The 21,964-nt window shown below is 41.2% G+C and overlaps 1 protein-coding gene and 1 non-coding gene across 2 annotated transcripts in view; both read left to right on the top strand.

Moving 5' to 3' along the window:
* Window positions 1-21,499, top strand: part of USP37 (ubiquitin specific peptidase 37) — a 78,042-nt gene extending 56,543 nt beyond the window's left edge. The window contains exons 16-24 of the mRNA XM_040986514.1: window positions 355-423; window positions 4,006-4,147; window positions 4,719-4,974; window positions 6,734-6,900; window positions 9,808-9,868; window positions 12,807-12,922; window positions 15,003-15,072; window positions 15,475-15,613; window positions 17,232-21,499. Coding sequence (XP_040842448.1) covers window positions 355-423; window positions 4,006-4,147; window positions 4,719-4,974; window positions 6,734-6,900; window positions 9,808-9,868; window positions 12,807-12,922; window positions 15,003-15,072; window positions 15,475-15,613; window positions 17,232-17,319 — 1,108 coding nt within the window. The 3' untranslated portion in view covers window positions 17,320-21,499. The remainder of the gene's footprint in view (window positions 1-354; window positions 424-4,005; window positions 4,148-4,718; window positions 4,975-6,733; window positions 6,901-9,807; window positions 9,869-12,806; window positions 12,923-15,002; window positions 15,073-15,474; window positions 15,614-17,231) is intronic.
* Window positions 21,500-21,765: 266 nt separating this feature from the next.
* Window positions 21,766-21,871, top strand: LOC121160621. The gene has a single exon (XR_005884564.1). It is a non-coding gene; the product is annotated as a U6 spliceosomal RNA (small nuclear RNA).
* Window positions 21,872-21,964: the final 93 nt, after the last annotated feature.

The raw sequence follows: 21,964 nt of genomic DNA, 5'->3' as shown, positions 1-21,964 counted from the left end.
TAAATTTCTTAGTACAGTGTCAGACATTCAGTAAGTCTTCAATAAATGAGAGCTATTCTTGTATTATTGTTTCAAAATAAAGAATTGAGGCAACCTAATTTTCCCCACGTGTTTTCAGGTGCATTACACTTAATTTCCAGTAATGTTTATTTCAGTTAACTGGATCAGATTTCATTTTCATTTCATTACATTTTCTTTTGGTCTCTTTTGCCAATAATTTTAAAAGTGTTGTAATTACTTGCCTTTTGAGAGGATACATGATATTATAGTATAAATTAATTTATTTTGTAAGTTAAATTCTCTCTTTAATAATGTAATTGTATACGTTATCTCTATCTTCTAATTCTCTGATAGTTCTAGACCACTGAAAGCCTCCCAAATGGTGAATTCCTGCATCACCAGCCCTTCTTCTACACCTTCAAAGTGAGTTATATTTCTTATGTACTCCATGTTTTCATTTTTAAGGATTTGGCTTGCCCTATTTTCTAAGATTCACATTTCCCACCTTTTCTTTACTGGTTCTCTCTTTGCATAATAATTCTCCATCACCCATACTGTGAAATTCTTTTAATCCGGGGTGTAATGGAGTCTACAGTATAATAAACTTTAACATGAAACCGGTTCAGTTGATCCTGTCAATATCTTACTTTATTCTGTCATTTGTTGCTATGTTATTTTCATCCTGAAACATTTTATATATAAAGATTTATTTTACTTTTTTTATTGGAAAGGCAGATATACAGAGGAGGAGAGACAGAGAGGAAGAGCGTCCGTCCAATGATTCACTCCCCAAGTGAGCGCAACGGGCCGATACTATGCCGGTCCAAAGCCAGGAGCCTCTTCCGGGTCTCCCACGCGGGTGCAGGGTCCCAAAGCCTTGGACAGTCCGCGACTGCTTTCCCGGGCCACAGGCAGGGAGCTGGATGGGAAGCAGGGCTGCTGGGATTAGAACCGGCGCCCATATGGGATCCCAGGCGTGCAAGGTGAGGACCTTAACCATTGCGCCACCGCGCCGGGCCCATCCTGAAACATTTTAGAGTTTGCTAAATGGTGAGCAGGTTTAGAAATTGAATGGATAAAACACACATTAATCTAAAGCCCTTTTCTCGAGATTAGGCATGGGATCGCAACTCCTCTTTTCACTTGTCGCTAGTCTGCCAGGCCATTTCTGAAACTGTGAACAGAAGCTATTCTGTAGGGAGACAGAAAACACACACACGCTAGAGTGTAAGTTGTTATTTCTAAGGAGGAAGGCTAAGATTTTTTTAAAGCTATACTTCTTCCAACATCTTACTAGAATGACAGTTCCTGATTAGATAGTCATTTGAGTTTAAAATTTTCTTCTTTCTAAACAATTGATGTACCATCATATTTTGTAAAAAAAAAATAATAATAATAAAATAACTTGTTCGTTATTTAGGGACTTTGAGGGAGGGACTTACATAATCATAAAATGACATTTGGGAACTGCTGTTTTCTTTTCCTCCTGTTAATTATTTTTCAGTGCAATTAAAACCAGATGATTGGGGCCTGGTGTGGTGGCGCAGAGGTTAAGGTCCTCGCCTTGCACGCCCAGGATCCCATATGGGCGCCGGTTCTCCTCTCTGTATATCCCTTTCCAATAAAAAAATAATAAAAATTAAAATCTTAAAATAAAAAACAGATGATTAACATGGCTAGAATTCTGAAATGGTACCAATATGAGTACTCTTATCTGTTCTCAAGATACAAATGAACAATACCACTTGGCTGCTTAGAAAATGAGCAAGTAATACATTCACAGGATGAATATTTTTCATTGCTACAGGCAAGCCGCCTTCTGTGGATATAGTAATTATTGATGGAATGCACTCTTTATGTACCAGATCACCATATTTGCAAGCAGGTGGTGATTTCATCGGGCTTCATTTGACCTTGGTGTGGTCATGTGTTCTCCAGGGTCTACGGTTATGAGAATGAGAGGTGGTTAATAAAAGGTGATTAGACCCTCAAAGACCTGTCATGCCGATCGAACTTAAAAGTGGCTGAGTTATGAACCAGAATATCATTGATACTTTTGCAATTTCTTTTGTGACATTTGACCCTGGTACAGGCAGTAGCCAGATGTCACCCTCCAGCAACAAAGTATTTATCTGGATAAACTGATTCATATGTTCAGGTTTGCAGGAACATAAACTCAGAAATAAAGATGTAGGATCCTTGATTGGCAAATGCTAGGCTAATGCTCTGGGCCCAAAAAAAAAAAAAAAGGAGCTCTTGAAAGCGTGGTGGGAGGCTCTCAAGTGTTCAGGCTGCTGTGTGGTGATGTCTGGCTGCTGTCGGCCACAGACTGTTTGGGCTCCTTGCCTCTTGGACCACTTGCCTCTTTTCTTTGATCTCCATTGTGCAATTCTGATCTCCATTGTGGCCTCTTAATCCTTAGTGCCATCTTTCTTTATGTTTATTTACAGTTTTTCCATTTGGATCAATTGCATTGTTCTAATTTCTTTTTAAAATAAAGCATATAGATATTGTGTTTCATGAAGAGTCTTGTTTCTGGCTTTTGCCACTTGTTTGTTGAGTTTATTTTCAGTTCACCTAAAAAAAACACACAGTAACACCTTACTTATCTGATATCACTGAGGAGTAATATTTGATATTCCACGTAAATGAATTTCTATATAATTGAAACTTGCCCTTCTAAGCATTTAGATTTTAAACGTTTTAGCCAGTTTAAATGAAAATCTTTCTAAAATGTTAACACTACTGTGTTTTGAAATAAAGTGCACTGGAGGCAGCAATTATATTTTAATAACATGGAATTAGTATTATATCAGTTATTGCACTGTATTTTAAAGTGTTATTGCCCTCAAAGGCTCTTAATTAATGCAAGACAGTTTTCATTTACATTAAATGACTTTATAGGTTTTTGTCCTTTTGTTATAGTTATTCTATTTCATTTCTTGGCTCTCATTTCTTTTTTTTTTTTTTTTTTTTTTTTTATTGTTGTTTACCTTGTATTATGTGGTACAGTTTTATAGGCGCTGGGGATTCCCCCCACCCCTCCCATACCCCTCCCCCCATGGTGGATTCCTCCACCTTGTTGCATAACCATAGTTCAAGTTCAGTTGAGATTCATTCCTTGCAAACACATGCCTAGCATAAAGTTCAGCGTCTTATTGTCCAGTTAAGTTCAGTGGCCTCTTGGGGAGACCTTCTCTGGTCTGAAGGTAGGGCTAACAGAGTAAAGATCCGGTCAGTTAAAAGCCCCAACAAAACCTCAGTATCAATATACAACATTATGGAATTAATTGACATAGTATTGGGTAAACAATATGTTAAAAATAATGCAAGTTCCATTCTTCGAAACATCTGGGTTGAGACAGTATCAATGACAGGTTCAAAAAATAACAAACAACCAAACAAAAAGGCTCTCATTTCTTGATGAACTTGCTATTCTATTTGGTACTCCATTTCCTGGGAGAGAAAGGGTCCCTGTAAGTGCATGGGCTTTGGAACTGCTTTCCTCAGAAGTCTTTTTTCCTTATTTTGGATTCTCTATGTTCTGGAACGTAGATTGCCAGAAGTCTGACCTACAGATAAGTAAATAAGTGGAATGTTACTGTTCTTTTTAAAGTGCATGCAATATAATTTAAAAGGTCAATAATTAGTCCTCATGCACTTGCTGTCAAAAACAAGTACTCATTGCTATTCCTGCATGAATTCAGTACGTACTTTATAAAGACAAGAGCAAACTTCATTGAGGTTGATCATCAAGAGAAAAAAGACTAAGCATAAAGTGATGAGTTTACTCTGATGCTGTGTATTGGCGTGAGAGTTGTCTAGTTTTCAAAGCATGGCTCTTATAAAGTGGGGCAAAAATAATGCTTTAGTACTATAAGAGATCTTTTGTTCGATGCTTTTCTATAATAGATAAGCTTTTTGCTTTGGAATTTATACGTGAATATCATAGCAAAAACAAATGTTTATCATACCTAACATGGTTTCATTCCCCATAAATTACAGGAAATTTACCTTCAAATCCAAGAGCTCTTTGCCTTTATGCCTTGATTCAGACAGTGAGGATGAGCTAAAGCGCTCTGTGGCCTTCAGCCAAAGACTTTGTGAACTATCAGGCAATGAACAGCAACAGGAAGACCTGGAAAAAGTAAGTAGTTTTTCCTCTAAACATGTAACCAGGGGGGGGTTGTGTAACTTCTTCTGTCCTTTTATATATCCATCATCAGCAAACAAATATGTTAGACTATAAAATCAGCCTATTTACTGCTACATCAGGCCTGTGAAGAACTTAGTCATTCTAGACAAATTCCTTTCTCCCATTCCCTTCACACATATTGGTCCTCAAATAGTTATTTGCTTTATTTTGATAGTACTTCATTTTGTGAAGGGAACAATAGCAAATGCTCACAGTGACAAAAACAACCAGCTAATCGAATCATTTGAATGATGAATGTGAACACATAGCTGCATCATCTCTGTTATGATATTTAAGGGTACTTAATAGTCTAGAAGCTGAAGCGCTCTTTTTTTTCTTTTTTTTTTTTTTTTTTTTTTCTCTTCATTGTATTTGAAAGACGGACGGATGGAGCCCATCCCCTCCGTCTCCTGCTTTACTCTCCAGATGCCTGAAACATCCTGGGCTGAGCCAGGTCAAAATCGGGTGATGTGCTGTATTTGTAGGCGTCCTTGTGAGATCTAAAAGTAATTATCTTCTTCAGGACCCAAAATTATGCAGAATAGAGCCTGGTAAGCCTGGATTGGAAAATACAGGATTTGACAGGATGAATGAAGAAGAGCTAATAGCAGCCGTCCTAGAGATGAGTAAGAGAGAAGCTTCTCCATCTCCAAATCATGAGGATGATGACAAGCCAACCAGCAGTCCAGATACTGGGTTTGCAGATGATGACATTCAAGAAATGCCTGAAAATCCAGACCCTGTGGAAACTGAAAAGCCCAAAACAATCACAGAGCCAGGTAGGTTTCATGAAGACAAATGTCTGGTATCCAAAACATACTTTTAAAGCCTAACGTTATAAAATGTACATACTTTATTTTTATTTTTTAAAATTTATTTATTCACTCCCCAAATGACCACAACAGCCAGAGCTGAAGCAGGCTGAAGCAGGCTGAAGCCTGGAGCCTGGAACCTCTTCCAGCTCCCAAATGGATGCAGGATCCTGAGACCTTAGGCCTTCTCCAGTGCTTTCCCAAGCCACGAGCAGGGAGCTGGATGAGGAGTGGACTAGCCAAGACACAAATCATTGCTGTATGGCATCCTGGTGCTAACATGGGGAGGATTAACCAAAACAATAACAAAAACTTAGATTGAACTTAGATTGAAACAAACATTTTTTTGTTCCATTTTTTCATAGACTTTTTTTTAAAAAAGATTTATTTTTATTATTTTTATTGGAAAGGCGGATACACAGAGAGGAGAGACAGAGAGGAAGATCCTCTGTCCGATGATTCACTCCCCAAGTGAGCGCAATGGCCGATGCTATGCCGATCCAAAGCCAGGAGCCTCTTCAGGGTCTCCCATGCGGGTGCAGGTTCCCAAAGCTTTGGGCAGTCCGCGACTGCTTTCCCAGGCTACAGGCAGGGAGCTGGAAGGGAAGCGGGGCCGCTGGGATTAGAACCGGCGGCCATGTGGGATCCTGGGCGTGCAAGGCGAGGACCTTTAACCACTGCGCCACCGCGCTGGGCCCTTTCATAGACTTTTAACTGCTGTAATATACAGGTTGTCGTAGACTTATGTAGTATTTATTTTGAACTTAATTCTTTTCATTTAGAATGCATACATTTTGTTTATTAATGCAAAAATATTCTCAGTTGACATATAATGTAATATGTAGAAAAATACCTTTTTAGCTTGATTGGTTTTGTATGTTTTTTTAGATTTATTTGTTTATTTATTTGAAAGGCTGAGAAACAGAGGAAGAGACCGATAAAGATCTTCCATTTACTTGCTTATTCCCCAGATAGCCACAACTTCCCAGGCAGGACTGGACTAGGTGGAAGCCAGGAGCTAGAAACTCAATCCTTATCTCCCACATCGGTGGCAGAGGCCCAAGTCCTTGGGCCATCATCCCCTGCTTTCCCAGGTACATTAGAAAGCCAGATCGGAAGCAGAGCATCCATGACTCCCAGTGGCATTCATTGTGGGACGCTAGCATTGGAAACTGCAGCTTAACCCACTGTGTGCCTCAGTACCAGTAATGCCCTAATTTTTTCACTTACTCTAAATGATATTGTATTTCTAGCAGTTGATCCCATGACATTGTAGATACTTCCTGTGAATACGGAAGTTTGTTCTTTCCTGTCCTTAACCCTAGCTTCTGATGATGACCTAATTTCACAGTAAATCAGTGGTTCTCAACCAAGGGCAGTGTTGTCCCCACAGAACCGATAGCATTGTTTTCATTTTTAGTTGTCATAACTGGAGCGGTGTGTTTCTGGTATCTAATAGGAAGAGGCCAAGGACACAGTTACACATTCTACAAAATGTACAACAAATCCCCACACATACAAAAGCTTGTCCTTGCCAAAATGGCAGCAGTGCTGAGGAGGCTGAGACCCTGACATGCTTGAAACCAGAAGAAAATTCTGTGTCCTAAGCAAGTTATAGATGAGATTAAGGTAAATTGCTTTCCAAACAGTAGATGTCACTCTAGTCCAGAAATTTCAGTTTGTTACAAAGCATTTTCCAAGATCCTGTTATGTTGTGTTTCCACAGATCCTGCCAGTTTTGCTGAGATAACTAAAGACTGTGATGAGAATAAAGAAAACAAAACTCCAGAGGGATCTCAGGGAGATGTTGATTGGCTCCAGCAGTATGACGTGGAGCGGGAACGGGAAGAACAAGAGCTTCAGCAGGCGCTGGCTCAGAGCCTGCAAGAGCAAGTAAGAGAGTCATGGAACAGCTTGCTGTACCTGTCTTCCCCCACAAAGTAGAATAATAGTGACTAACGGGTTTTGAGTGCTTAACTGGGTATCAGATGTTCTAAATAATTTACCTGTAATGTGTCTTTGATCCAAAAAAAGAAAAAGAAAATTTTGGGGGTACTTTAGCGAGGCTTATTTAGTTATGAAACAGGTATATGGTTCATTATGCTTATTTCTGAAATCCAAATCTACTTGTATTTTTGGTTGCTCTCCATTACTGTAGTATGCAACAGGAAATCATGCTAGAAGAAGCCGTGCTAGAGATTATTCTGGTCCAACTTTTATTTTGTAGGTTGTAAAAATAGCCAGTGTGTACTGGTGTTTTGTCTCTGCAGGTTAAACTGCTGTTTACAGTGCTTTCATCTCATATTAGCATGGCCATTTGGAGTCTCAGGTGCACTGTTTCCAGTCCAGCTTCCTGCTAAGATTCCTGGGAAGGCAGAAGATGCTTGAGCCTTGGCCATCCATATGGGAGACGTACATGGAATTTCCAGCTCCTGGCTTTAGCTTGACCCATCGCTGCTATGAGAGCCATTGAGAAATAAACCAATAGCTGGAAAATCTCTGTTTCTCTGTACCAGTCTGCCTTTTTTTTTTTTTGTAAGCCAATTGACACAGAGATCTTCCAGCGACTGGTTTACTGCCCAGAATGACCACAATAGCCAATGTTGGGGTGGGTCTAAAGCCAAGAGCTAGAATCTCAATCTGAATCTCCCACATTGATGACCGAGGTCCAGCCATTTGGGCCATCTTCCATTACTTTCCAGACACATTAGCAGGGGCTGGATCAGAACTGGAGCAGCCAGGTCTAGAACCAGTGGCCATATGAAGCATCAGTGATGTAGGCTGTGGCTTAACCTACTATGCCAGAATACCAGCACCAATTTGCCTTTCATATAATAAACTAGTGAATTTTGAATGGCAAAGCTACAGGAGAGGGAGAACCAGGTAGGTAATCTTTCATTCATTGATTTACTCCCCAAATATCTGCCATGGCCCGACTGGAACAGACTGAAAACGAGAGCCCAGAATTCCATTCAGGTCTCCCATATGGAGGACAGGTGCCCAAGCACTTGAGCCATCATCCACTGGCTTCCCAGATGTATTAGTGAGCAGCTAGATTGGAAGGCTTAATTGGGGCAGCTTCCCCAGAGCAGACATTCGATGCAGCAGCAGATGCCACTCTCTGTGCCTGTGTCTCATATCCAAATTCCTGGATTCCAGTCTCAGAGTTATGCCAAATCCAACTTCCTGATAAAGCATAAGCTTTAAGGTAAGAGGTGATGGTGACTCAATTAAGAAACTAGAACCTGGGCCCAGCAGCGTGGCTTAGAGGCTAAAGTCCTCGTCTTGAATACCCAGAATCCCATATTGGTGCCAGTTCTAATCCCGGCAGTTCCACTTCCCATCCAGCTCCCTGCCTGGGAAAGCAGTTGAGGATGGCCCAATGCTTTGGGATCCTGCACCGGTATAGGAGACTGGAGGAAGTTCCTGGCTCCTGGCTTCAGATCGGCACAGCACCGGTCCGGTCATTGTGCTCACTTGGGGAGCGAATCATTGGACAGAAGATCTTCCTCAAGCTCCTCCTCTCTATATATCTGACTTTGTAATAAAAATAAATAAATCTTTAAAAAAAAAAAAGAAAAGAAACCAGAACCTGTCAATCATAATCTTTCATTATTCATCTTTGTCTCATAGGGTGATCGGTATGCTAGAGGCAGCTCACTGTCAGCTCAGGAAACAAAACCCCCTTCTGCCTAGCTCTACATGCAGAATCATGTGGGTGGTTTTCTATGGCCCATAGTGGGAGTAATTATATCGTGGAAACCAACAAATGCCATGAAGTCAGGAGAAAGGAGAAGCAGCAATTTGAAGAGTATTTACAATGTGCTAGGCATCTGCGCATGTAAGAACAGTAGAAATTACATTGTAATTTCACATTGAGTGGTTATTGGTTAATAAGCCAAATGTCACTGGTGAGAAAAAGTAGCATTTCAATCATTTTAACCCCCAACATTGCAGCTGACATGATGATACAATTTAAATTGCCATCTATAACACCAGCTTTCCCTATGAATACCAGCTTGAATCCTGATGCTCCACTTGCCGTCTGGCTCCCTGCTGATGTGCCTGAGAAAATAATATAAGATGGGCCACTGGGTCCTTCCCGTATGGAAGATCTTGAATGAGGAGTTCCAGGCTCCTGGCTTCAGTCTAGCCCAGCCCTGGCTGTTGGGATCAAATGGCAAATAAACCAGCAGATTGTTCTGAGAGTGTATGTCTCTTTCTTTGCCTTTCAAATAAGAAATAACTCTTTAAAACGAAATTTTTAGAAAACAGTGTTTTTTATATATGTGTGTATTTAAGTTTTATTTATTTTTGTTGGAAAGTGAGACATACAGAGAGGAGGAGAGACAAAGAGGAAGTTCTTCCATCTTGTAATTCATTCCTCAAGTTGCTGCAACTGCCAGAGCTGAGCCGATCTGAAGCCAGGAGCCAGGAGCTCTTCCAGGTCTCCCACGTGGGCACAGCATCCCAAGGCTTCGGGCCATCATTGACTGCTTTCCCAGGCTGCAATCAGGGAACTGGAAGAAAAGTGGAGCAGCCAGGGTACAAACTGGCGCCCATATGGGATCCTGGTGCATACAAGGCAAGAACCTCAGCCCACTAGGCCTTTGTACCAGGACCCAATGTTATGTTGTAAGGGGACAGTTAAACAGCTTTTTTTCTTTGTGCTCCCAAAGATTGTATTCCAGACCTCCATAAGGATACAGAAAGTATTATTAGCAGTTTCTTCTAAAGAAGCTGAAAAATAAGCTTAATCAGTACCTCTTATATATCTTTTCTTTCTTCTTGTCTTTTTAGGAGGCTTGGAAAGAGAAAGAAGATGATGACCTCAAAAGAGCCACTGAGCTAAGTCTTCAAGGTGTGAAGGGCATTTAAGTTATATTTTTGTAATGGTTGAAAGTATCACAAATAAAGAACAAAATATGCTTTTTAACAACATTGAATTTGAATACCTCCTGAGGAGATAGCATCTTAGAAGTTACTTACAGATGTGTTTTCCCTACCTCTCAAGTGAAACCATTGTTGTTTATTTTTAAGGGTTTTTTTTGTTTTTTAATTTAAATTTTTAAAAATATGTTTTTTAATTTCAAATATTTGCAGAAAGATAGCATCTTTCCCTCTGCTGGTTCACTCCCCAAATGGCCAGTGGCTGAAACTGAGCTGATCCACGGCAGGAGCCCAAGGATCTGGTCCATCCTCCACTGCTTTCCCAGGCCATAAGTAGAAAGCTGAAGTTGGAAGTGGAGCAGCCAAGACACAAACCAGTGCCAATGTGGGATGCCAGCAATGCAGCATGAGGATTAACCTGTCGAGCAACCATGCCAGACCCAAAACCATGATTGTTAACATATTTCCTTCATCTTTAACAAAAAAAGGATTTTTGCCATGTTACTGTTGTATGGTTAAGCATTTCACGTTTTACTTTTAAAAAAATTAAGTAGTGGCCCCAGCACAATAGCATAGCGCCTGAAGTCCTCACCTTGCACGCTCCAGGATCCCATGTGGGTGCTGTTTCATGTCCTAGCTGCCCTGCTTCCCATCCCACTCCCACCTTGTAGCCTGGGAAGGCAGTCGAGGGCAGCCCAAAGCCTTGTGCCCTGCATTCAAAGCAGTTCCTGGCTCCTGGCTTCAGGTTGGCTCAGCTTCAACTATTGTGGCCACTTGGAGAGTGAAGCAACAGAACATCATCTTCTCTGTCTCTCCTCCTCTCTGTATATCTGACTTTTCAATAAAAATAAATAAATCTATTAATTAAATAGCAAGAACAATATTTTTTTAAGATTTATTTTTATTAGAAAGGCATATCAGAGTTATAGAGAGACAAAAAAAAAAAGATATTTCATCTGCTGGTTCACCTCCCAAATGGCCACAGTGGCTGGAGCTGAGACAATCCAAAGTCAGGACCCAGTAGCTTCTGTCAGGTCTTCTATGTGGGTGCAGGGTCCCAAGGTTTTGGCCATCCTCAACTGTTTTCCCTGGAACACAAACTGGCGCCCATATGAGATCCCAACACTTGCAAAGTAAGAATTTAGCCTTTGAGCCATCATGGTGGCCTACCAGCTGCCCTGCTTCTAATCCATCTCCCTGCTAATGTGCCTGAGAAAGAAGTGGAAGATGGCCCAAGTATATCCAAGTATATGACCACTCATCATCTGCCTGAGAGACCCAGAAGAAGTTCCTGGATCCTGGCTTCAGATCTGTGCAGATCCAGTCTTTGAGGCTTTTTCAGGAGTGAGCCAGCAGAAAAATTCTGTTTCTTTCCCCCTCCCTAACTCTGTCTTTCAAATAAATCAATAAATCTTGTTTTTAAAAAATCAGTAAAGATGGATTCTTCCAGTACAAGTGTACTGCTTTTTTAGAATCGATCTTGGATTTATTTTATAGTCTCTTCTACGACTTCTAATCTTACATGAAGTTTACTTCACATGGGATTTAATGCATCTGGATTATCTGTAGGATTCCATTCTATCTTCAGCTTTATTTTGTGAGGATTAGAGTTCTTTATCATAAAGATATATTTAGAATAAAAAACATTTGGAGGGACAAGTCTTTTTTAAAGATTTATTTTTATTATTTTCTTATTGGAAAGGCGGATATACAGAGAGGAGAGACAGAGAGGAAGATCCTCTGTCCGATGATTCACTCCCCAAGTGAGCGCAACGGCCGATGCTATGCCGATCCAAAGCCAGGAGCCTCTTCCGGGTCTCCCACGTGGGTGCAGGGTCCCAAAGCTTTTGGGCCGTCCTCGACTGCTTTCCCAGGCCAAGGACCGGGAGCTGGAAGGGAAGTGGAGCTGCCAGGATTAGAACCGGCGGCCATGTGGGATCCCGGGCGTGCAAGGCGAGGACCTTAACCACTTGTACCACCACGCCGGGCCCAAGGAGGGACAAGTCTTGTGGCATTGCTGGTTAAGCTTGCAGTTGCAACACCAGTATCACATTTTATTTTATTTATTTATTTATTTTTATTTTTAAAGATTTATTTTTTATTGCAAAGTCAGATATACATAGAGGAGGAGAGACAGAGAGGAAGGTCTTTCATCCGTTAGTTTACTCCCCAAGTGGCTGCAACAACTAGAGCTGAGCCAATCCAAAGTCAAGAGCTTCTTCTGAGTCTCTCACACAGGTGCAGGGTCCCAAAGCTTTGGGCCGTCCTCTACTGCATTCCCAGGCCACAAGCAGGGAGCTGGATGGGAAGTGGGGCTGCCAGGATTAGAACTGGCGCCCATAAGGGATCCTGGGCATGCAAGGCGAGGGCCTTAACCACTACGTTATCGCGCCAAGCCCCAGCATTGCATTTTAGCTGCTGCTTCTGATGCAGCCTCCTACTAATGCCTCTAGGAAGGCAGCAGATCTGACTGTGTCATCCGTGCAGGAGACCTGAATGGCGTTCCTGGCTCCTGGCTTCAGCCTGGCCCAGACATGACTATTCAAACTACCAGTAAGAAGTGATGAAGGAATCTAAACCTCACAAAAAATAAAGCTGAGGGCCCAGTGTAGTGGTGTAGTGGCTAAAGTCCTAGCCTTGAAGACACTGGTTCTAATTCCTTTTCCTTAACTCTGCATTTCCAATAATAGTTTTGTTTGTTTGTTTTTTCAAAAAGATGAAAAATAGAATATAATTCTACAGATAATTCGAATTCGCTAAATTCTATATTGTGAGTGAATTGGAACACTAGTAATGTATTGTTTTCTTAAAGTAATTGAAATATATACCTGACACAATTTTGTCTTGCTAATTGTATCCCTGTGTCTATTCTAAGATCTTTTGTGAAAGCTTATCTTTGTGTTCTCCAGAGTTTAACAACTCTTTCGTGGACTCCTTGGGTTCTGATGAGGACTCTGGAAATGAGGATGTTTTTGATATGGAGTACACAGAGGCTGAAGCTGAAGAATTGAAAAGAAACGCTGAGGTAAAGCTCGTTGCATGTGGAATAGATCCGATGGCCAGAATTACTCCTGGTGTTTATCTGCAGAGGCCCATGGCAGTGTCCAGAGCAGCCATCAGTGCCCTCTGTTTTCTCCAGGGATTGCTCTGCCTTACATGTAAAATTCAAAAAAAAAAATAGAAAAGAGAAATTCATCCTGAACACTTTATGTTCATATAGAGAAGAATTGAGTGACAGCATATAAATACAAAAATGCCTTTAGCTCCACCCAGTAGCAGTATTCTCTTTGTAGCTTGATTCCAAACTTAGTTATTTGTTATTCAGTGAACACTGTTGAATGATATTAACTAGACCACACTGGACTCTTGCACTGCTATTCATTTTAGTTTGAAAGGGTTACAGAAGGAGAAAGATTCAGTCCTCTTATTCATTCCCAAATGGCTGAGCCAGGAGCTCTCCCATGTAGGTAGAAGGGCACAGACTTGTGACATCCTCTGCTGCCTTCCCAGGCCAGCAGGTAGCTGAATTCTAAGTAGGGCAGCTGGTACTCAAACCAGTGCCTATGTGGGGTGCTGGCACAGCAGAGAAAATTAACTTATAAACTCATGGCACTGGCCACAAGCATTTTGTTTTAAACACTTGTTTAAAGTATTTCTTATTATCTTAAACATGTTTTTTAAGGCATTTCACTGTACATCGAGAAAAACTATCATTATTGTGTTTCCGTATTTCAAATTTTGTTTAAGGTAAATTCCGGGGGAGAAGGGGAGGATGAGTTTTGGTGCAGCCATTCAGATACCACTTGGGATACCGATGTGCTATATCAGAGTGCCTGGGTTCAAGTTCAGCTCTGCTGCACAGTCTACCTTCCTGCTAGGTGTATATTCGCCCTGGGGAGCAGTAGGTGAAGACTCAAGAACTTGGGTCTGTATTGAGATCCCGGCTCCCAAGTGTTGGCCTTGCCCAACTCTACCTATTATAGGCATTTGGGAAATCAGGAGCATACTCCCAATCTTTCTGTCTTGGCTATTCAAATAAAGAGATATGTAAATAGGGTGTTTAAAAAGCATATGACAAATCTGTAAAGGTAAATTACTGTATCATAGCTAATGGGCATTTTGGTAGTGTATGATTTACATAGATCTAAATTCTTGGCCAAAATTTAATCTTGCAGTGCTGCTGGAATGTGTGAATATCACTTTTTAGATGTTTTTGTTGTTTTTACTCACTTATAATATTTCAATATAGATTTAAAAAAACAAAACAGGGAACTGGCATTTGTGGCATAGCACGTTACACTCCCACCTGTGGCACCAGGATCCATTATGAACACTGGTTTGGGTTCTTTGTTGCTCCACTTCCAAGCTATTCCATGCAAATGCACTTAGCAAAGCAGTGGAAGATAGCCCCTGCCACCCTCATGGCAGCCCTGGGTGAAGCCTCTGGTTGCTGGCTTTGCCCTGGCTAAGCCCCAGTCTGGCAGCCAATCAGGAAGTGAAACAGCAGAAGGACGCTTTCTGTGTGTGTGTGCATGTGTGTGTGTGTGTGTGTGTCCCTCTCTGTACTCCTGCCTTCCATGTAAAACTGTTAAGATAACCCAAAATGTGAAAGGCTATTTATAATTTCTTAGCAACACAGCAACCCTCTTTGCTTTTCTCTTTAAAGAAAAAATGGAATCTGTTGTTGGTGTGATTTGCATAGCTAGCATCTCATGGGTAGCAGTTTAAGTCCTAGCAGCTCTATTTCTTTCTTTTTTTCGATTTTGTTAAGGTTTATTTTGTTCTTATTTGAAAGGCAGATTTACAGATTGGAGGAGAGACACAAAGAGAGGATCTTCAAACCACTGGGTTACCCGTCAGATGCCTACATTGGCTGGAGCTGGCTAAATCTAAAGTTAAGATCTAGGAGCTTCTTTTGGGCCTCCCATATGGGTAAAAGAGCCCAAGGACTTGAACCACCCTTCACTGTTTTCCCGGGCCATTAGCTGGGAGCTAGGTTGGAAATGGAGCAGCTGGGATTCAAACCGGCACCCTTTTGTGGGATGCCAGCCTCCAGTGCTTTATTTTTGTACAAACAAAATGACATGTGCATTTCTGATTCCCAGACAGGAAATCTTCCTCATTCCTATCGACTCATCAGCGTTGTCAGTCACATTGGCAGCACCTCTTCTTCAGGTAAATGCACATCAGACTCACTGCATGGAAGCGTGGTAGCCAGCATTAACTACTCTCACATTGCTCTGACCCACCATTATGAAGTCAAAAATGAATGCAAAGAAAAGCTGGCAAGTCTTTATTGATCACCTCAGTGTGAATTGCTAATAGATATGACTATTTTGATTTTTCTGTTCTTAAATGACCTAAATTCTCAGAGCAAAATATATTTATCAAAAAAAAAGCTACCCGATTATAGTCCTATTCCTGTCTTAATTCTCCGTACCTGTTCTGGAATGGCTTTTTATAAGCATTATTCTGACAAGATAGGACTCTGATCACATTCTACCCAAACTCCTTACAGCTGAGAAGAATCTAGTATGTTTCTTAAAAACCTCTGTCTTAAGATGTTATTTGTTTCAGGTCATTACATTAGTGATGTGTATGACATTAAGAAACAGTCTTGGTTTACTTACAATGACCTGGAGGTCTCAAAAATCCAGGAGGCTGCTGTGCAGAGTAATCGGGATCGGAGCGGTTACATCTTCTTTTATATGCACAAGTAAGAAACTGCTGGGGCTAAGGTCACGGGCTAAGAAGCACCCACGTACTTTCTGCTTCCTACCACTTGATTGGTTAAGTTTTGGGTTTTGTTTTCTGTAGTTGGGGATCATCTTTGATATTTCCTTAAACGGGATATTTTCTCCTTTAATCCAACATGAATTATTTACCATATTGTATCTAGGTATGGAACTTTAAAACTTTTTATGATAGAAGCTATCCTATTTTCTTTTAATTGGAGAGGTGGAGTACAGAGAAGAAGAGAAAAAGATGTCTATTGGTTCACTCCCCAAATGGCCACAACAGCCAGAGCTGAGCCGACCTGAATCCAGGAGTCAGGAGCTTTTCCCTGGGTTTCCCACATGGTTGCAAGGACCCAAGGACTTGGGCCATCCTTCTTTGCTTTCCATGCCAAAAGAAGGGAGCTGGATGGGAAGTGGAGCACCCAGGACACAAACCAGCACCCATAAGGGGCGATGCTTGCTGTAGAAGATTAGCCATTTGGGCCATTACGCCAGCCACTCATAAATTCTTTTGATCCTCCGGTTTTATCAGCTAGAGAATCTGCCCTGTTACCTGCAGTGCCTGGGGTTGGAATAGAATTGAAGCCTGGAGCCAGAAGCTCAGTCCAGGTGCCCTAGATTGGTGGCAGGAGCTAAGTTACTTGACCTATCGCCCCTGTTGGCTGGGAACTAGAGCCAGAGCTGGAAATGAAATCCAGGTTCTCTGCTATGGGAAGCAGGTGTCCTAAACAGCATCCAGCATCTCGATTATCAGGCTAGACGCCAGCCCTCAGATAGCATTTTTGTTAGAACTGTTACCAGTTCTTGCCAGCCTTGACAGTCGGTAGCACCCAGAGGGATAATGAACAAGGAAGTGAGCTGCCTTTTTTTTTTTTTTTTTAAGTTTTATTTGTTTGAAAAAGTTCTTTCATCCACTGGTTCACTACTCAGATGTAGTAGCCAACACTGAGCCAGACTGAAGTCAGGAACTGGAACTCCATTAGGATATTCTGCTTGGATGGCAGGGGCCTAGGTGTTTAGGTCATTTTCCACTGCTCTCCCAGGTACATTAACAGGAAGCTAAATAGGAAACAGAGCAACCAAGATTCAACCCAGCACTCATGAAATGCTGGTGTCACAGACTACAGCTTAACCACCACATCACAATGTCAGCCTCAGAAACTTTTTTCAGTATTTATTTGAAAGACAGGGCTTCTGAATAAAAGAAAAAGAGCTCTTCCTTTTGTTGATTTACCACCAATTTGACCACAGTAGCCAGAGCTGGGCCAGGCCAAAGCCAGGAGTGCCTGAGCTATCATCTTGCTGTCTTCCCAAACATACTCTCAAAAAGCTGGATCAGAAGCAGGGTAGCCAAGACTAGAATCACCCCTCTGATATGGAACAAGGGCGTCCCAAGCGACGGCTTAACCCTTTGTGCCATAATACCTACTCTTTTTTTTTTTTTTTAATTTAGTGGCAGAGAGAGAAAAAAGATGGAAATCTGGTTATTTAATGAAATTTAGGCACCAAATGGGATTGTGTGGGCTTTATCATTACCTTCTGTCTGTCCTTTAGTTCTCACTGCATTCCTTGTTTAATTGTTTGTTTCATTTTAAGGGAGATCTTTGATGAGCTGCTGGAAACAGAAAAGAACTCCCAGGCACCCAGCATGGACGTGGGGAAGACAACTCGGCAGGCCTTGTGAGGAGCCACACCTGGGCTGGCAGTGTGCGCTGCGGCTTCTCCTGCCACCCACCTCACCCCTCCTCTACTTGATGCGGGAGCAACAAACAGCTCAGGGCCAAACCAAAAGACAAAAATTGCAGTTAGATGGACTGTTCCATGCTAACTGTTTTATGGAAAACTTGGTTTCACATCTATAACTGATTATCATCTTTTTTTTTTCCTCCTACAAGAGTGGCACTTCCTTTTGTCTTGGAAATTTGTGTTGTAAATACATATGTGTATACGTGTGTGTGTACATGCACACACAGAATGAATGTAGCCTTAAAGAGGTAGATGATTCACCAGAGTTTGCCTGGTCAAAATTAATAGCACAGCAGTTTGGAGAAGAAATGAGGTTGTCCAAGAGTCTGCCCACCTGGGAAATGTGTGAGGATGCACACAGCAGTTGATTCTGCACTTTTGTGTTCTTTGAGCAACTTCACTCGAGTCTGTCACCTTTTGGATGTGTGTCTGTCTAGTGTAGTTCACTGGAAAACCAGCTGTCCATGGTTACACTAATGACAGTTTAAGTTCATGAATTGGTAATGCCTTTGCTGTTTACATGCAGTCCCATTGGATTGTTGGTGCTTTGGAATGCATTATGATCTCACATTTGGCGTTCATGATATTTGGTTTCTTCTAGAAAGATTCCTACATTATTTTGATCATGAAAATAGAGTCTTTTCATCTGTATCATTCTTTGAAGGAGCACACATTAACCTAAAAGACAGTAATCAAAATTGCAAAACCTAGAAGAGTCGTATTGCGCTAATTAGCATCCAGCAGCGGGTATTCCTGGAGGCTTGGCCAACACTTGTTTTTCTATCTCTCAGAGAGCAGTCATGAAAAGTGATCTTGTGTCAGAACTGAGACTCTGGACCACTAAAGCTAAAACCCCATCAGCATGAAATTAAACACACCAGCTATAGGATGCAACTTGATCATTTAATCATTTGCTTTCTGACTTTACCCTTAAACAGAATAAACATTCAAAAAAGTGATTGATTAGGTAATCCCAGGAACTAGCCAGTTGCACAGACGTGTAACAGTGACTCTGACCTTCCAGGTGCTGTGATTTGAGGCCCAGTGGGTATGCAGCATCAGTACCACTTTCATCACTGAACTGACAGAACTAGCAGAACTAGCTTGGTCAAGCAGCTTAGGAACCCTGTAAAGAACTGAGTTTGACTGGGACTTGAGTCCACAGAATGGTTGTCTGAGCTCCAGTTTATTATCATTAGGATCAACAAGAGTTAACTATAACAAAAGGAAACCTTCATTATTTCCTCTCATGCTTTTCTGTAGATGAGACAACATTTCAGGTTTGAGGTAGAAATTCAGCTACATGAAATTTTCTCGGGAGGACTTCTAAAACCCATTCTCATGGAGGGTGCAATGTCATATTTGGGTAATTACCTTCCAAGAATTCCCACCTCACTCTTAAAATTTGGAAGGGCTCTAACAGTTCCACCTCTACTAAAGTTGTCATTGAATTGTGAAGGGCCTCGGCAGTTGGGCCTAACTGCTGATAAATGCTTTGCCTCCACCATCTCCCTGCAGATGTTACAGTGATAGGAAATGCAGGTGCAGTAGATCAGGGCAGTGGAAAATACTAGCTTTTGAGATTTTGCTTCATTTCTTTCCCATTTAAATATATGTGCTTCAGAAGCCAGTCCTAGCAATTTTATTTCATTTCTCCAGGAGTCTCGAAAAGAATTGGTGCTTGAAAAGAATTGGTTTTCTAATCAAGAGGTGAAGTGGTTAGGAAATGCCTTAGCTGATTATTACTTCTCTTCCCTGTCACCTTAGTGAATTTTGAGAAGCACTGTTAAAAATGGAAGTGCTTTAATACTTTAAGGGCTGCACTAAGACATAGAGAAAACTAGAAACGATGCATCCGCCTAGATTGCCTTGGGAAGCAGCTTCATTTGGATTGCTCCTATAGCTTGCACGTGTGTTGTTTAGATGTGCACTCGACTCAAGCACCTGATTCCATGTGATCTTCACATCTTGGACAGGCCTTGCTAGTTGAGAACTGGTTATTGGGTAGAAGAGCTCCCTTGTTGTTCATATACTGGCAGGCCTAAGACTTGGGACCTGTTTGATCATTGTGGCCTTGATAGCCTTTTCATTCTTTCTTCACTCTGTCAGCCTACCACTTTGACTTTTAAAACAGATGCAGCTGGATTTTGTTCATGAGATTTGTTGATTTTTGAGCTGTATATATTTAAAAATGATTTTAAAAAGATAATATATTATTTTTTGCACAGTGTGATCAGCTAGCCCAGCATTGGAGGAAGGGGCAATTAGCATCCTGGGGTCAGGAAAGAATAGAGTCCTTCCGTCCCAGGCAGTTTGCACACTTAGCTAATTAACCTTCCTGTTGAAAATACCAAATGAATGCTTACTTCAAGTGACACTAAATTGGGACTTGATAGCAATAAGTTCTAAACACAGCTTTTGGCTATTAATGGTATTTTTCTTAAAAAGTAAACTACAATTCAAACTTGTTGGCAAGTTGCATGTGGTTAGATGCCATTTTCCCTTTAGTAGCCAATGATTATAATTTAGAGGAAGGTACACATACATTTTGCCTGGACAGGATGGCAGCAGCAAGAACTCCATGGGTTGGTCTTGCTGTTTACTTGCTAGGGTCTCTTCATTCCAGGCCTAATTTAAATGGCTTAATAACAGTATAACAAATGTAAATTGTTTACATTTTGAGACACAGCAGCATACTTACAGAGACATTAACTCCAGAAGGCAAATGCTAGACTATCCGTTTCTTCCAGTTTGCTTTTTATAGGGTAAAATTCTTACAAAAGATAAGCTTTAAGATGTAAAACCTCAACAAAGTAAGCCGTGAGATGATTATCCTTCCATACTGCCATTACTATTATATGGAGCGCTGCAGATACAATTGTGTAGTGAAAGTTGTCTGGAAACACCAAACCAAAGAGAGAAGATAGTTTTGTAAACTGATTTGTGACCTACTGGAAAGGTTGTGTTAAAGCAACGACAGATACTGTTCTACCCCTTCCCCTGTCCTCTGTCAACCACAGCAAAAAAGCAGATACTAGTTAGGCAGCCGCTTATTGGCTGCTTGGTTGGGGTGTTGGTTTGGAGGTCTATTTTTTGTTCCCTGTTGAATTTAATTGACTCTCCAATGTGGACTTCTGTTTTAAGTCTAGGAAACAGCTAACCTCCAACTACAAAAAGGATGTACGTTTATATAGGGAGATTATTAGGAAAATCGTCAACAACCCAGCAGACATAGATTGCATGAAGGAGTTCTGACAAAACAGAGAAGTCCTTTTCCTTCCTATTTTGCTTTACACTGTAAATGTGTGCAGACATAAGCAAAGGTTTCTGTTGTGTTGCCTCAGAATTCTTATTATTCTGCCTCTTGGAAAACAATCACTTATGAGGCTTGACCATTTTGTGACTGTTTTGCTGTGTCTTACTGCAGTCATGAACACCCAAGGCATGCTTTGGTTTCTGTACTTTGAGCAGTCCTTTGTTGGTTTATTTATACCTACTTAGTAACTCATTTCCTTCCCATAGGTGCTCTGTGTCTGAGGTTTTGAATTTTTTAATGAAAATGTAACAGTATGAATATAAGCATTTGATTTTAGTAGCATACTTGTCTTAACTAAGTTCAATTATAGGTATGTCCACTGACAAGAGAATATGGAGTGGAATAAGGGTCTGGATTAGGATCTAAGTGTGTCACTTCGAATGCCAGAGCCAAGAAGGGGTGTGTTTCATAATGAATGGGCCCATGCCAAGAGAGACCTCACATTGGGTGTCTCCCAGTTTCCCTTCCTGGCTTCTCAGAAGTACCCTAACTTCAGTCTGGCCCACCCTCCGTGCTTTCTTTGTCCTTTGGGAGACGGACAGAAGTGAGTTTGCCTGATTGAGCCATGAGCAGGTTTGCTGGCAGCTTTGGTCACATGATTTATGAGGTGATCTTTTCTCTTTGTGTTCAGAGTGGACTTCTGATTCCAGGTCTTTATGTGGTTTTTGTAAGGAGCGGCACTTTATCTGTGTTTTAGCAGAACTGTTCCTCTGTGTCCTTCACAGTTTTCCCTTGTTTTTGTTTCCTTTTTAAATTATGCAGAGTTTTTTTTGTGTGTGAAATTAAAGCCTTTATTAACCTTCTCTAGATTTGACTGTTATTTCTGAAAAAGGAAACATTCTTACAGACACTAGACACTATTAACAGCCAGTTATGTGAAGTTGTACAAATTGCCTAGACTTCCTACAGCACCAGTCACATTATAAAAAAAAAATGAACTTCTATTTAGTGCAGATTACCACCGAGTTTCTTTGGTAGTCATTTGAGGAGCCTGTGGAACTTTCCAGAGGTTTTTGGATAGCACTTATCATGAAGAGCCCAGGAGAGAGTGCTGAAAGAACAGCTGCTGTGCTCGCTTCGGCAGCACATATACTAAGACTGGCATGAACAGAGAAGATTCGCATGGCCCCTGCACATGGATAACATGCAAATTTGTGAAGCGTTCCATGTTTAAAAAAAAAAAAACAGCTGCAGTCACTACTTGCCTTTAGTCCTCCAACCCCTACCTGCTAGCTACATTGCTCCTTCTAGATACAGGTATTTTGTG

This window comes from Ochotona curzoniae, unplaced genomic scaffold (assembly GCF_017591425.1).
Source record: "Ochotona curzoniae isolate NIBS_2020 unplaced genomic scaffold, NIBS_Ocur_1.0 contig_4514, whole genome shotgun sequence".
Classification (NCBI taxonomy): Eukaryota; Metazoa; Chordata; class Mammalia; order Lagomorpha; family Ochotonidae; genus Ochotona; species Ochotona curzoniae.
Note: the sequence above shows the minus strand (reverse complement) of the source record. Positions and strands in the feature narration are given on the sequence as shown.